Genomic DNA, 15,728 nt, shown 5'->3' on the forward strand with positions numbered 1-15,728 from the left:
CGTGAGCACCCTATGTTACCACAGGCAAAGTGTTCTAACCTAAACTGTGGCTACTCTTCTTCAATCTATTTTTTCTTCTTCTCTACCAACCCCCAAATCAACTACTTTCTTCATGAACCTGAGTTTTCTAGAAAATCACTCTTCCTTTAGTCTTAAGGAAGGTGACTAAACTTTCTCATCCTGCCACGCTAAAAAGTCACATTCTGTCCCCCACTTTCTCACTGAGTGCTTCATCTTACAGGGTGTCCCTGAGGCACCCCTACTTCAATCCCTTTCTGGGGCATGCAACAAGGACCACAAAACAAGAAAAACATAACTAATGTTGGGAACTATTTCTCCATATTTAAAGGAAGTACTTGGCAGCAGTGTTTTGATTAATTTTGGTTTTGTTTTAAAATCATATAAGGTACAAAGAAAGGGGTCAAGGAAATAATCAAGTTTACTTCTATACTTTCCTTTCCTTGTCTATTCAAATTGTGACCTTTACAATTTCTTTATAAAGTAAGTCAAACATGTCTTTTTCTCATTCATGATATGGGCTGTTTTAGTACACATAATTCACTTTCATTAATTTAGAATGAAACATATGCTTAGAGAATGTGCAAAAAAATCATTAACCCTCAAAAGTCTAATATTTGTAAGTATTCAACTTATTTAAACCTAAACTACAAAATTGATTAAAGGTTTATAATAAGTGCCCCAAATTTCCCAAACATATATCAATATTTCTTTTGCATAAAGACTTCTCAGAAGGATATTTATTTTTAAGAAATCACCCTTTTCACTGCCCCCCCATATCTAAAATACCATTTTAATAAGACTATCGCACCCTACTTGAAGTAGTTGTAGTGCAGCCCTCAGAGAATACTGCACAATCTAAGCAGTAAAGCAGATGAGGGCAGATTAGCAATTAGGTCATGAAAAACAGGCAGCATAAAACAGCTATTGCTAATCTACATGAGATGCATTTACTCAATTAAGTAGATGGAAATGTTATTATGAACTTGATATTCTGATGATGGTCTTTAAAATTAAGAAGGATGGGGCAAATGAAATGCACACTGGGGGATTTGGGGCCTTTATGTATTAATTCTAAAGTATACAATGCAGAATACTGTAATGAAGTTAACAAAATTAATTAAAATATTCTTTGCATGTAACCATTAGAGACTACATTAAAAAATACATGACAGTCTGACATTGTTAACAGTAAATGTGACTGTTCTTTAACATTCTTAATGTTGATACCATCGCCTTTTCTAAATATACCACTGATAAAGGCAGCATGCAAGATAACAGTCTTATTATTCAGAGCATAGTATGAGGATTGTTTTTAATATGCTTTCTGGTATTCACTTATTCCACTCTGAGTTTCAATAACTGATAAGCTAGTGATGAATTTTCAAATGTTACACATTTGTGTAAAGTGAAGACTGTTACACATTTTCACTTTCAGATATTTACATATTTTTTAGCTTGTGATTTTTACAAAATCAGACGATGACAAAATTAAAAGAGACATTTTGTTTTTGAGATGGAGTCTTGCTCTGTCACCCAGGTTGGAGCTCAGTGGCATGATCTCGATGTACAGAAACGTCTGCCTCCCAGGTTCAAGTGATTCTCCTGCCTCAGCCTCCTGAGCAGTGGGGATTACAGGCACCCACCACCACGCCCAGGTAATTTTTGTATTTTTAGTAGAGATGGGGTTTCACCATGTTGTCCAGGCTGGTCTCGAACTCCTGACCTCCAGTGATCCGCCCATCCTGGCTTCCCAAAATGCTGGGATTACAGGTATGAGCCACTGTGCCCAGCCAAGAAGAAACTATTAAATATGTTTGAGAATTATATAAAACTCTTAAGCAGAACAAAAGTCATTGAACAATTTTGGAAAAATAGTTAACTCCAAAATGAGCTTTTGTATAGTGATAAACACTTCATGTTTAACCTCTAATTTCAGAAAGGGTAGTGTATATACTTAGTCTTGTTACTGTTAAAGAATTCTAACACATCTCCAAAATTACAACAATTAAGTTTTTTAACAAAAAATTACATAGAAATGATAAGCTGTGTCTATGAGAGCAATGAAATGTAGTGTATTTATGTTGCCACTAGGTAAATTTTGGATTAATTTTATATTCTTCTCTTTTCTTTTTTCTTTTTTTTGAGATGGAGTTTCACCCTTGTCACCCAGGCTGGAGTGCAATGGCGTGATCTCGGCTCACTGCAATCTCCACCTCCCAGGTTCAAGTGATTCTACTGCCTCGGCCTCCCGAGTAGATGGGATTATAGGTGTCCACCACCACACATGGCTAATTTTTGTATTTTTAGTAGAGACGGGGTTTTGCCACATTGGCCAGGCTCATCTCAAACTCCTGACCTCAGGTGATCTGCCTGCCTCGGCCTCCCATAGTGCTGAGATTACAGGCGTGAGCGATGGCGCCTGGCCGATAGTCTTCTCTTCTCTTACAATTGTAATTTTTCTTCTTCTTGTGATTAGTCTGAAAAGGCTTAGCAATTGTTATGTACCAATTTTTCCTAAAATAACAATTACATAAAAATGACAGAGTTTCACTTGCACACTCCTACTTCTTAACACACATGTCAATCTTGGTATGTAATAATCCTCTATCATTCTAACTCCTTCTTCTTAACAGAAGTCTACTTTAAACAATTATATAGTTGATGTGAATATTATTTTGTAAGTATTGAAACTTTTTGAATTAAATAATGTGCTTCTCGAGATGGTGTTTTATACGGCTAGGTGCTCAGTGGATGCTCATTAATATTCATGGCATTACATGAATTCATACATCCATCCATTTACCGAACATTTATTATGTGCCAGGACCCTGTTTGATGTTGCAGACACAAAGATGAACGGTCTCTGTTCTAAAGCTGTCCAGACACCTGAAGGATTGTGACAGACTGAAAAATGACCCCCTAAAATGACCACACCCAAACCCCTAGAACCTGGGACATAACAGTGAACAAAACAGATAAAGACCTTATCCTTACGGAGCTTACATTCTACTGGGGGTGGGGGGTGGGGTGGAAATCAGATGGTAAACAAAACTAACATATAAATTAAAGTAGTATTAAGTGCTTGGAATAAAAATAAAGAAATGCAAAGAGACAGAGCATATATGTGTGGGAGCCAAGAGGTAGAGAAGGCAAAAATAGACAAAAGGACTGGAGCTGAGAAAACACCTTTTTAAATAATATATTCAACTTTTCCTAAAATCAGCAAGAACTGTCTTTGTGTTCAATGGAAGATTTCTTTTCAACATACTGATAATTTATACAAAGTTGTTCACACTATATAACAATACTGCAAATGAAACAAAACCTTTCAAAACAAAAATCATTGGTATTTTCAGGTTTCCTAACTACAACTGTTACACAGCAAGTTGGGTGATTAACCGGTTAAACTAGCACTAAATATCAATCGTAATTAAAATACTGAAGTATTTTAGGGCTTTGCAGACTTTGGATGCCCCTGGATTTGAGGAGTTACATGACTCAAGCTGATTTTATCCTTCCTTCTGATACCAAACTTTGGGTGGTAAAGTAATGCTATAATGTAGTATGTTCCATGTCAAACACATTAAGTACAAGTGCCTCCACTAGGGAGTGGGGAAAAAAAAAAAAAGAAAACCAGAAAATTTAATTACTGCTGAATTTAAAAGATAATTTACATTTAAATCATTAATTTTATATGATATTGTTAAAATACTAATGTTTAAAACTCACTTTGAAGTGTTTCAAGTTCAGTTCTAGTCAGTGCATCTTCCTTTTCCTTCAATCTTGTTTCTTTATATTTAGCATAAAACTGCCCAGCATCCTTAAAAAAAAAAGGGCATACATAAATTAGCATAAAAATCAGTGTGCTTCAATAATATTTTCCATATAACTTAATTTTAAAGCATTATATTCATTTTATAGCTTTTCTTTTTGTTTTCAGATTTTATGATGAGTAGAAATTAAACATTTGTCTATGATTTTTCTCTCCTGGAGAGCCAGTTACGACAAGAAATTCTGAGTATAATTTTAAACTATTTTTTCTCTCAGATATGGAAAGGAGGTATCCTCTTCCTGTTTTCTTCCATTGTATGCTATTTTCTTTCTTTTTTTTTTTTTTGAGATGGAGTCTCGCTCTGTCTCCCAGGCTGGAGTGCGGTGGCGCGATCTTGGCTCACTGCAAGCTCCACCTCCCAGGTTCATGCCATTCTCCTGCTTCAACCTCCTGAGTAGCTGGGACTACAGGCGCCCACCACCATGACCGACTAATTTTTTTAAAAAATATTTTTAGTAGAGACGGGGTTTCATCGTGTTAGCAAGGATGGTCTTGATCTCTTGACCTTGTGATCCCGCCTCGGCCTCTCAAAGTGTTGGGATTACAGGCATGAGCCACTGCAACCGGCCAGCTATTTTCATAATATACTGTTGCATGTACAAAGAGCAGAAAAACTCATTTGCTGAACTGATTTGGCATAGTAATTTATATTACTGTGACTAACAAAGTACTACTGCTATTTTCATATTAGCCCTTTAACTACAATAGATATTCAGAATTATTTTCAAATCTGATTATAAAACTTATATGCGCATGTATATAAAAGTGAAAGTTGCCACTCCTCCTTCTACCAACCTTAGAGACCAGTATAAAAACCGTTACCATGAAGTCTTGAGGATTGAGGACTGAGGATACATACTGCATACATACACTTAGGTGTCAAAATACAGTGACCGAAGTCTCAATGAGTGGCACACAGCTAAGGCTTTAGTGGTGTACCAAAAAAAAAAAAAAAAAAATAGGTCTTAAATAATGACATACACAAAAATAAACAAGTTGATGCTCTAGGCATATAAGATCCTGACAATGAAAATAAACAAAACAGATCTTTTACCACACTCCTTGGCTCAAACCGCAGATATTTTATAGGAATACCACTTGTATAACAGCTACCAGCCCACACTGTGCTTCCATGTCTGTGCAATTGCTTTGCCCTCTGCCTATAATATTGTGCTTCCCTGGCATTATTCTGATGAACTCTTATTAATCCTTGAAAACCCATTCAAGACCCATCTCCTTTGCAAGTTTTTCTGACCTTCTCTGGCAGTGTAATTCTCCCTTGTATACTACCTTTTGTATTTAAACATGTCTATAACTGCTTTGTATCATGTTATATTCTCTTCCAGATGAGAAATTGAGATAGGAATACTTACATGCCCAGAGCACAGTATCTGCCATTAAGCAGGTACTCAGTAAGTAAGTATTTACTGAATTGAACTAGACTGAAATATATGAGAAACCTAATAAGGCAAGAAATGAAGGGCCCTGATGACGAACTGAGGTGAAATAAGAAAAAGAAGGGTATCAAGAATAACTCTAGGGTAACATTCCTAGACTATAAGATTCCTAGAGCAGATAAATCATAGACCCATCTGAGAGAGCTTTATTTCTGCAGGAAAAAAAGGAACAAAATCTTTGACACTACTTTGACTCAGATGTAAATACATAAATACTTAAACCCTAGAAACTCTTTTCATCTATGACTGTGGCCAAATTAAAGCTTTCTCCTGGGGGTCTGTGTCTCTTGGGGTTCTATCAGAACTCCCCCACCTAATAAAAATTAGGTATTCCTAAAATAATTGACTCAATACAATACAGATATATTATTAATATAGTAAAAGATCTCTTAATTCTTTTCATCCCCACTTTTACGTTCCTACTTCATTTCTATGAGGATTCACACAAGCCCTAGGCCAGGTAAACAATGGTACGATTGGAAGAGCACAGATGGCCATCACCCAACTTACTCATTCTCCCATGCCTATATACAGTTTAAGTTTCAACGGGGTTTTGGGTTAAGTTTTTATAGCCCCTTAACATTCCCCACCCCCCGTAAAAAAAGTCAGCCCTAAAGAAGTATTATTTTATATTAAGCCATATGAGTCATTTATACCTTGGTGCGAATGAATGAGCTTATTAGCGTCTTTCCACAGAGTAAGTTTTAATAGTAGGGAAGAAGAAAAGGTCAGGAAGGCATTGGCTCCTTGAGGGGAGTAGGAAATGTGGCACATGCAAGAAAAGAAGGGCACGGATTAGTTATTTATGAGAGGTAAAAGAAAGTAGGCTGAAATCAATCATCACAGTATAGCACAGTGAAATATGGTGATTAAGAGGACAGATTTGGAGCCAGACTATCTGAATTAAGATCTCAGCTCTGCCATCTTACTAGCTATGTGACATTCAGCAAATTTTTTAACTTCTCTGTACGTCCATTTTCTCATCCATACAATGGCGATAATAAAAGTACCTAACTTATATGACTGTTATGAAGATTAAATATGTTAATACCTGGGAAACAGAATGACATCTTCCACATAATTAGGCCTTATATGTATGTTAGCTATTCTTCTTCTTCTTCTTCTTCTTATTTTTTTTTTTTGAGACGGAGTTTCGCTCTCGTTGCCCAGGCTGGAGTGCAATGGCACGATCTCAGGCTCACCGCAACCTCTGCCTCCCGGGTTCAAGAGATTCTCCTGCCTCAGCCTCTCGAGTAGCTGGGATTACAGGCATGTGCCACCACACCTGGCTAATTTTGTATTTTTAGTAGAGAGATGGAGTTTCTCCACGTTGGTCAGGCTGGTCTCAAACTCCCGACCTCAGGTGATCCACCCGCCTCGGTCTCCCAAAGTGCTGGGATTACAGGTGTGAGCCACTGTGCCAGGTCTTTTCATAACTACTTCTACCAATTTGACAAGGATCTTGTTTTCCAACACAAAGGATGAGTTTTGTGCTTCATACTTCACCAAAATTCCCCTGCCAAATCCTGTATCTTCTTGCTTATGTGATCTTTTTAATTGCATCCTTTTTATTTCATTTTGCTGCGTAATAGCAAACTCTTCCTAGTAGTCCTGCCAAATTTGAACATTTCTCTGTTAATGTTTCTTCCTGCTATGGCACATAATCCCACTAAAACTTCCTCTTTGAAATACACGTTTAATCCAAATCCACACTTATCTAAGGACTGCAATCCACCCAATCATCCTAACCTACTCTACTTAATCTGAGAGTTTCAATACATTCCGTAGTTTCATTCACTGCTTTTATCTTCCTTTTGCTCTATTTCTAAGCATTTATTCAAACACTCCTCATGTTTTCTCTTTTTTTCCATATTGTACCTACGCTTTGAAATCAAATTACAATATACCCACTCCAGGAAACATTATTTCCTTAACATTCTATGAACTCAAGCAATTCTACTTTACTGTACAACTTTACATTGTTTCAACCATCCTTGTGTACAGTTTGGGGTATTGCACTTTAAGATACACTGGCAAATAGACTTTAAAAGGAAAGTGATTAAACAGGGAGGCAGCTTGAAACTCTGTTTTTATAAGGGATTAGAGATAAGAAGATTGGGGATAACTTCCTAACTACCATAGAATATCTCAAGGTTTATTATAGGAAAGAATGGTAAAAACTACTATATATGATTCCAGAGATGAAAGTTTTGATTTTGGATAAATACAAGAAAGAAGCTGAGCGTGGTGGCTCACACCTGCAATCCTAGCACTTTGGGAAGCTGAGGTGGGCAGATCACTTGAGGGTAGGAGTTCAAGACTAGCCTGACCAACATGGTGAAGCCCCATTTGTACTAAAAATACAAAAAAGTAGCCAGGTGTGGTGGCAGGCACCTATAATCCCAGCTACTCAGGAGCCTAAGGAAAGAGAATAGCTTGAACCTGGGAGGCGGAGGTTGCAGTGAGCCAAGATCATACCACTGCACTCCAGTCTGGGTCACAGAGTGAGACTCTGTCTCCAAAAAAAAAATAAATAAAAATAAAAATAATATACATATATATAAGCATTTCCTAATAATTAACTGAAAATGAAATAGACTGATTTTGGAGGTAGTATTCAAGAAGAAACCAGGTGGCTATTCTTTAAGGTATGTTCTAAGGTATGGCTATTCTTTAAGGTATGCTTTTGAATTCAAGCATTCAAAAGAGGATGAATAGAAAAAATTGTTTTCAACCTTTTTTCCCTCCCATTTTTCACAGGGGGGGGTGAATTCAAGTGAATAAAATTATAGTAAAATTGCTTAATGAAAAAAATAAGCATAAAAACTTACTTGGGTCCAGAGTAAACTCTAGTTTACCTACACAGAAAGTTAGAATTCCTGGGGATATAAACTTCTAATCCATCCTTATAGCTCCAGTATACTGCCTGGCACTTACAGAAGCTTAATAAACATTTAATGAATAATTAAATGCTTACTTTAATTGATTAGGCCTCTGAACTGCCTGACCCATAATACTGTATTAAAATTATGTAGTTTACATTTTTCCAAACAGAAAGAACTCCTATTCTCAAGGAGTTTATAATCCTTATGAATGGAACCATAAGCAAAAGATTTTATTCTAGAAGCAACTGTATTAGTATTTAAATTTCTTTTTTTTTTTTTTTCTCCCCGAGAGAGTCTCGCTGTGTCGCCCAGGCTGGAGTGCAGTGACATGATCTCGGCTCACTGCAATTTCCATCTCCCGGGTTTAAGCAATTCTCCCTGCCTCAGCCTCTTGAGTAGCTGGGATAACAGGCGCCCACCACCACACCCGACTAATTTTTGTATTTTTTAGTAGAGACGGGGTTTTTGCCATGTTGGCCAGGCTGGTCTTGAACTCCTGACCTCAGGTGATCCACCCACTTCAGCCTCCCAAAGTGCTGGGATTACAGGCGTGAGCCACCGCCCTTGGCCAGTACTTAAAATTTCCTGAAGAGTTCAAAACCTGCCTGCATAGACATCAAACAGGGGACAGGTTTTACATTTAAACGATGGCTAACTTAAAGAATGTATGAGTGTTCTTTGTATGTAATTATAGAGCACAGGCTCCTGCACAAGAAGACATTAAACAGGGATATTTATGCTTATTTATTGAACCACTATTATATGTGTTGTACATTATTAGGATATATGGGGATTATATAAGACATAACAGTTTCCCTTAAGGAATATGTAAAAATAACTATAAATATTAACCAAAATATGGAATATAGAATATAAGCTCCATGAGAACAGGAATTGTTGTCTTTCTCTCCCCACCCCCGCCCCAAGGGCCTAAAAGAGTACCTGGCACGAAGTAAATAATGCAATCAATCAATAAAGTTTGTTGAAAGAATTACTGGCAAAGAAAGTGGTGCTCACTCAACATTCTGTTTTCCCACATTTCCTTGTTCTTTCAAGATTAGGTGGGGTTAGAGGACTAGTTCTGGATAGACTGTGGATGGAAATATCATGTGTCATTTCCAAACAGAAAAGCTCATGCAAATCCTCCAGCTCTCTACTCTTGTCATAATGAGCAAGGAGGCCACATGTTCCAGATAGATAGAGCTAGAAGATGGTGAAGACATCATTGCTCTGAGCTCCTGAATGGTTAGGTAGAGCAGAATGCCCACTTTCCTATCAACCAGACAGACATGAGGCATATGCCGGAAACAGACTAAGGTCTATCAGTCTACTGTGATTAATACAAATAGTAAATGCTACACAGTTAGTATGGAGAACATACAATGAGAATTTTTCAGTTGGCCTGATGAAGGAAGGTTTTGTAATGATGATAATTAGTTTAAGCCCTGAAGATACAGTATTTCCAAGATTAGTAAGCTGTGAGATGGAGAATATCCTTACATTAAACCTTTTTTTTTTTTTTTTTTAGCTTTTGAGATGGAGTCTTGCTCTGTCACCCAGGCTGGAGCAGAGTGGCAATATTTTGGCTCACTGCAACCTCCACCTTCTGGGTTCAAGCGATTCTCCTGCCTCAGCTTCCCAAGTAGCTGGGACTACAGGCGCCTGCCACTACACCCGACTAATATTTATATTTTTAGTAGAGACAGGGTTTCACAATGCTGTCCAGGCTGGTCTCGAACTCTTGATATCTGGTGATTCGCCCGCCTCGGCCTCCCAAAGTGCTGGTGTGAGCCACCGCGCCCGGCCATCCTTTAACATTCTTGACATAGTTCATTAAGTGATAAGAGAATACGCTAAGCTGGCACTGTTGGTAATGTTTTGGTTTGCTTTTACCTCTCCATATAAACGTCAACATATTAAGCAATCCAAAGAAAAACTTAAGAAACAAGGGCATTAAACTAAGAGAAAACGAAACACTGCATGTTCTCACTCATAAGTGGGAGCTGAACAATGAGAATACATGGACACAAGAAGGGGAATAACACACACCGGGGCCTGCGGTGGAGCGGGAAGAGGGAGAGCTTCAGGATAAATAGCTAATAGTGCATATGGGACTTAATACCTAGGTGATGGGTATTAAGCAAACCACCATGGCACATGTTTCCTTATGTAAACAAACCTGTAAATTCTGCACATGTACCCCGGAACAGAAAGGAAGGGGAAGGGGAAGGGGAAGGGGAAAGGGAAAGGGAAAGGAAAAGGAAAAAGGAAAAAGGAAAAGGAAAGGAAAGGAAAAGGGAGAGAAAGAGAGAGAAAAAGAGAAAGTGAGAGATAAAGAGACAAAGAAAGAGAGAAAGAGGGGAAGAGAGAGAGAGAGAGGAAGAAAGAGAGAAAAAGAGAGAGAGAGAGAGAGAGAGGAAGGAAGGCAGGAAGGCAGGAAGGTAGGAAGGCGGGCAGGTGGGCAGGCATTGATTTACAGTGGTAGGAGCAGGGAAACACCTGTCCTGATGGGAATAAGGAATATGGAAGTTATGAGGAAGGATACCTAGAAACAATATAGAGGATGCTCTATTTCTTTTTCATTTTGATAGCCCAAATCTTTTGTTTGAAGCTTAGAAATAACCTTCAATATAGGAAAACACCGTAAGTACATTTCTGAAAATCTGCCCACAAAATCAAATGCTCTATATTGTTTTGTTCTCCCACTGGCTTATACTATAATCTCAGAATTACATATAATATGCAATAAAACTATAATGAAAAATATAGAAAAACTTTAAAATTTTATATTTTGATGAATCAAAATTTCTGTACAGAATAAGACTAAATCCACAAAAAGTAATAAAAACAAAACAGAAAACCAGAAGCTACTGTCTTCCTCTGACCTGAGACAGTAATATTCAAGGAGATGCAAAGCCTAAAAACTATTTTTTCCATTTGTTCCAAGAGATAGAAGAGACTGTAGAAGCCATTTATTCAGCCCTAACTCAATGTAAGAATCCTTCTACAACTTATGTCATACAGATGTTCCCAACTTGACTTAACGATGGTTTAACAGAACAATTTTTCCATTTTATGATGGTGAGATAGTGACATGCATTCAGTAGAAACCATACTTCCAGGGCCCATACAATCATTCTGTTTGTATTTTCTTTCAGTACAGTATTCAGTAAATTACATGGGACACTCAGCACTTTTTAAAAATAAAATAGGCTTTGTTTTAGATTATTTTATGCAACTGTAGGCCAAATGTAAGTGTTCTGAGCATGTTTAAGGTAGGCTAGGCTAAGCTATGAGGTTCAGGAGGTTAGGTATATTTAATGTATTTGCAACTTATGGTATTTTCTCCTTATGATGGGCTTCTCAGGATGCAATCGGTAAGTTGAGGAAAATTTGTAATTATAATCAGCCTGAACATTCTGACAGGGAGTTTAAGATTAGACAGCTTATACTATAAAGTTCTAGTTATCTACCTGGGGAGAAATTTATTCTTTTTTAGTTTTTATATTTCTTACATATTTTTTTCTTATATTTTAATATTTATTTTCAGCTGTTTTAAGTTTCATTTCTACCATTAACTAGTTGTGTCACTTTGGGGAACTGTTTCACCAATCTGAGTCTTAAGTATTTCCATCTATAAAATATGGAATTGATGAGACTATATGTTGCTAACATCCTACCTAACATTTTATGGCTTTTTATCTTTTCTACATCTAGCAATAACCTACAAAACTCTATAGTCTGTCTTTGGATATCTGAGTACTTGCGTAAGATGCAAGGATTTACTTTCAGAGGGTGGAAGTAAGGAATCTCTGTCTTATGTTGTAAGGTCGTTCCAGTTTTCCTGTATCCCTCTGTCCTGCAGCGGTGGAGTTTCAGCTTATAAAAATTCAGATGAACTCTTCCATCTCTTTTCATTTGTTTATGTATTTCCTGTGTCAGGTTTGTGTGTGTGTGTGTGTGTCTGAAAAGTTTTAAAAAGTTTTAGAGTATTAAAAGCAAGCTGCCTCATCCCTTGGAAAATCTGTTGAACTCTAAGTAGAAGGGCAGGCGACTCAGCTTGAAACAAATGCCTCATAGCCTTTTAGAAGCTTTTTTTCCTGCTAATTAGCTGTGAATGTTTTGTTTGTTTGGTTTCTGACAGAGTCCCAGCAAGCAGAAGCAAAGGAGCTAGAAAGGAAGGGCCCTAATTGTCAGGGAGGGTGACCTCCAGGCTTGTCCACAGTTGTAGTCTACACGGGAAAAGCAGCTTCTTGGGAGAGAGAATGCTTCCATTTACAGATAGTTTTATAAAGTATAGTACTCCTTTACTCTCAGGAAACCTTTTTTTTTTTTTTTTTTTTTGGTAAAAGCCAGAGCTGTACAGAGAAGATTCCTCTATTTTCTCAGCCACTGCTCCTAGGCAACCTATACATCCTGATGGGGGTGGGGATATGCATGCTGGAAACTTCCTATGACAATTTTTACTTGAATGGTGTTCTTGTTAGATCTGCTTGGTAATGAGAAAAGATAGGACTGGGACTTAAAAAGGTGACAAATTTACAAGTTTAGGCAATGCACAACCAAATGAGTTTTGTATTTTATAAATTATGCTACCGAGAAATGTAATATATAGGTCAGAGAGAAACTTGAATGGTGAATTCCTAGAAAAATCAAACAAATTCTCAAGCAAATTAAGTTCTGACTGCTGAAGACCTGTTTGATCTCAGGAAATACAGGGAACTGTGTCTATGATTTAGACTGGTAATCACTTGGGATATGTGGCACTTCCTGATTTTATGAGAGAAACTGATGGTCTGAGCAATCTAAATTATTATGGGCAAAAATACATAAGGTTCTGATACAGTTGCAAAAATAAACTAAGTTATAACGGCTAAATTGAAAATATGCACAGAGCACTGATTATATGTCATCAGCTACTTGCTATTTTCCACGTTACACAACATATGATCAATTTAAAAATACCCAAGACAGGCATTTTGGAGGTTAGAAAAACTTCCTGGGGTTACAAGCCGAATACAACCAACAAAGAAGACTGGTTTTTGTCAGATTCCAAGAGAATGTGTACTTCCTTCAAACCCACTGTAAGAGCAGAAACAGATTGGTAAGATGTCAAAGTGTCACAGGAGCTATACTTTAAATGTTATAATTAAATTCTTGCCTCAAAGAATTTAAGCCCTCTGTTGATATAGTCCAAGTTCCTTGTTATATACTAATTCATACCCATGTCTTCTGGGGATCACTCTACTTGCTTTGTTAGCTATCTCAACACACTTCCTCAAGCGCCCCCTGCTTCCATGTATGTAGTCATGCATTTTACTCCTCTCCAGTGTTCTCTCATCTCTCTAAACATACACACCAGCCTTCCATTCACTCATCAATTTACAAACACTGTATTCTTTTCCTTTAATTTCTCAGTTGACTTTTACCTTTTCTGCCTATATAGATTAGATGGGGCATACATTTGACTAAATATGGTAACATCTATACATCTTGTCCTTGAATACTGACCTACTTGGGAAATGTTTAATATTAATTTAATATTATCAAATATTTAACATCCACTAAGTAGAATAGCTTTTCACTCTTTGGCTTTGTTCTTCTATCAATTCTTATAATTTTCCCAATATCCTTCTCAGAGCAAAGGAAAGGAACAAAATGCAGTGCTCTGGAGGTTATAAGGACCTTCTCAAAAAGCAAGGGGAACTATCAAAGAGATACTTTTACCTCTATCTTGCCCAATCACAGAACCACTTCATATATTTTCTGCTGGTTTCACAGTCCTTATGTACTTTATTTCTACCATTCCTAACAATGTACACATATCTTTCACAGATGTGTGTGTAATCAAAGAAATACTTTGCTGTCTTATCAATTAACTTTATTCTGTCTAAATATTCTTTTTAGACTTGTCATATCAGACTTACCTGTTATAATATAAATTCCTAAATAGATATAGTCAGAATCTACAGACCTGGAATACAATCTGAGAACCTAGTAATGGGCTACATGATAGCCTCTTTTAAAAAAGGCTCTTGTAAAATGTTTTCCTCAGGATGCTTTTAGCCTTAACACAGTATGATTTTATGGGAAGTACTGCATCTACAAAATTATCTTTGTATACCACCTAGTATACAAAGTGGGCACTTAACTGTTAAGTGTCTATTCATCTTTCAATACTCAGTTCAAGGGGTTCCTCTTTTTAGTTTTTCTTGGTCATCCCAAATAGACACAACCTTACTTCTTCGAATATCTATAGAAGTCACTGTTCATATTAAACATGTGAAGCATATATACCGTATTGTAGAATGGTTATTTAAACTCATGTGTTATAACTGCTACCTGACATTAAGGTCCTAGCGAAGGCATATTTATCTCTGTAGTCCCTAGTAGTGCCATGTTCTGATACACATTTAGTATCTGTTTATTGAACTGGCTGAATCGTCTTTCTAAACATCTGACCAAAAGACGCCTTACACATCAAATGTGGAAATAATTATTTGCATTTGTAATTTTGTTTGGGAGGAAATAGAAAATAATTTAGGTATACTAAGCAGGCAACAAGAGTTTTCTTAAGGCTCTTAGATGCTAAGTAATAAAAGCAAACCTGGGAACACAAGTGAGCCAGAAATGCCACTTTTCCCAATCCTACCAAACGACCTTATGTATGTGAAGTGCAGCAAAGGAATGGGTATTTAGAGGATGAATGGGAAGGAAAGAAATTAGACTGAAGAACTGTTGCTATGACAAGATTTGGGTACAGATTCTGTCAATGTAAAGGTCACTTGCTGGAAGCCTCTGAATCTCCCACTTTTAGCTTGGACCCTGCTTCTTAACCAACAGCTATATACAGACATCAAATATTTGCAGCTCAGTTTTAATTAACTTTTCATAAAATGCAGGGAATTTACACCAAAAGTAAAACTCTCTTAACTTAAATGTGCTTAACTAATTTACTGTATACTTACAAGAGCTGCTTGTGTTAACTCTTAAACCTCCTTGTTATTCTAATTACATGATTCAATTAATTACTATGTAAAAAAGGATGAGATATGAGTAAGGAGTAAGAACTGTTTCTCTGAAAAACCAAATTGAATGCTTTGGCAAGCTCAAAATAAGAGTTGTTAAAAATGCTGTTTTAATGTCCCACCTAGGGTACCCCCAACCTCCCCAAAAAAAGACTAGCATGGAGGTGTGTGCCTATAGTCCCAGCTACTTGGACAGCTGAGGTGGGGGGATCACTTGAGCCCAGGAGTATGAGGCCAGCTGAGCAACATAGCAAGCTCCTGTCTCTAGAAAATAAAAATTAAATTAAATTAAAATGATGTTAACTAGATGTAAAAAAGCCAATTATGAAAGACTTGGAGGAAATCACATATATCTACAAAGATTATACAATTACATTGTTTCACAAGACTCTAGTTTGACTCTTCTTTAAAGAAAGCAAGATTATCTGCATAGTTTACGCCAGGAAGAGTACAAGAAACTTCAATCAGTGGACTCTTATTTAAAAATAAAACAATGGCCGGGCAC

General features: G+C 37.0%; 1 protein-coding gene across 1 annotated transcript in view; it reads right to left on the bottom strand.

Annotated features, from left to right (window-relative positions):
- Positions 1 to 15,728, bottom strand: part of DNAJC1 (DnaJ heat shock protein family (Hsp40) member C1) — a 240,445-nt gene that overhangs the window by 135,659 nt on the left and 89,058 nt on the right. Inside the window, 1 exon segment of the mRNA NM_001261677.1 lies at positions 3,751 to 3,841. Coding sequence (NP_001248606.1) covers positions 3,751 to 3,841 — 91 coding nt within the window.

Source organism: Macaca mulatta, chromosome 9 (assembly GCF_049350105.2).
Source record: "Macaca mulatta isolate MMU2019108-1 chromosome 9, T2T-MMU8v2.0, whole genome shotgun sequence".
NCBI classification, from domain to species: domain Eukaryota; kingdom Metazoa; phylum Chordata; class Mammalia; order Primates; family Cercopithecidae; genus Macaca; species Macaca mulatta.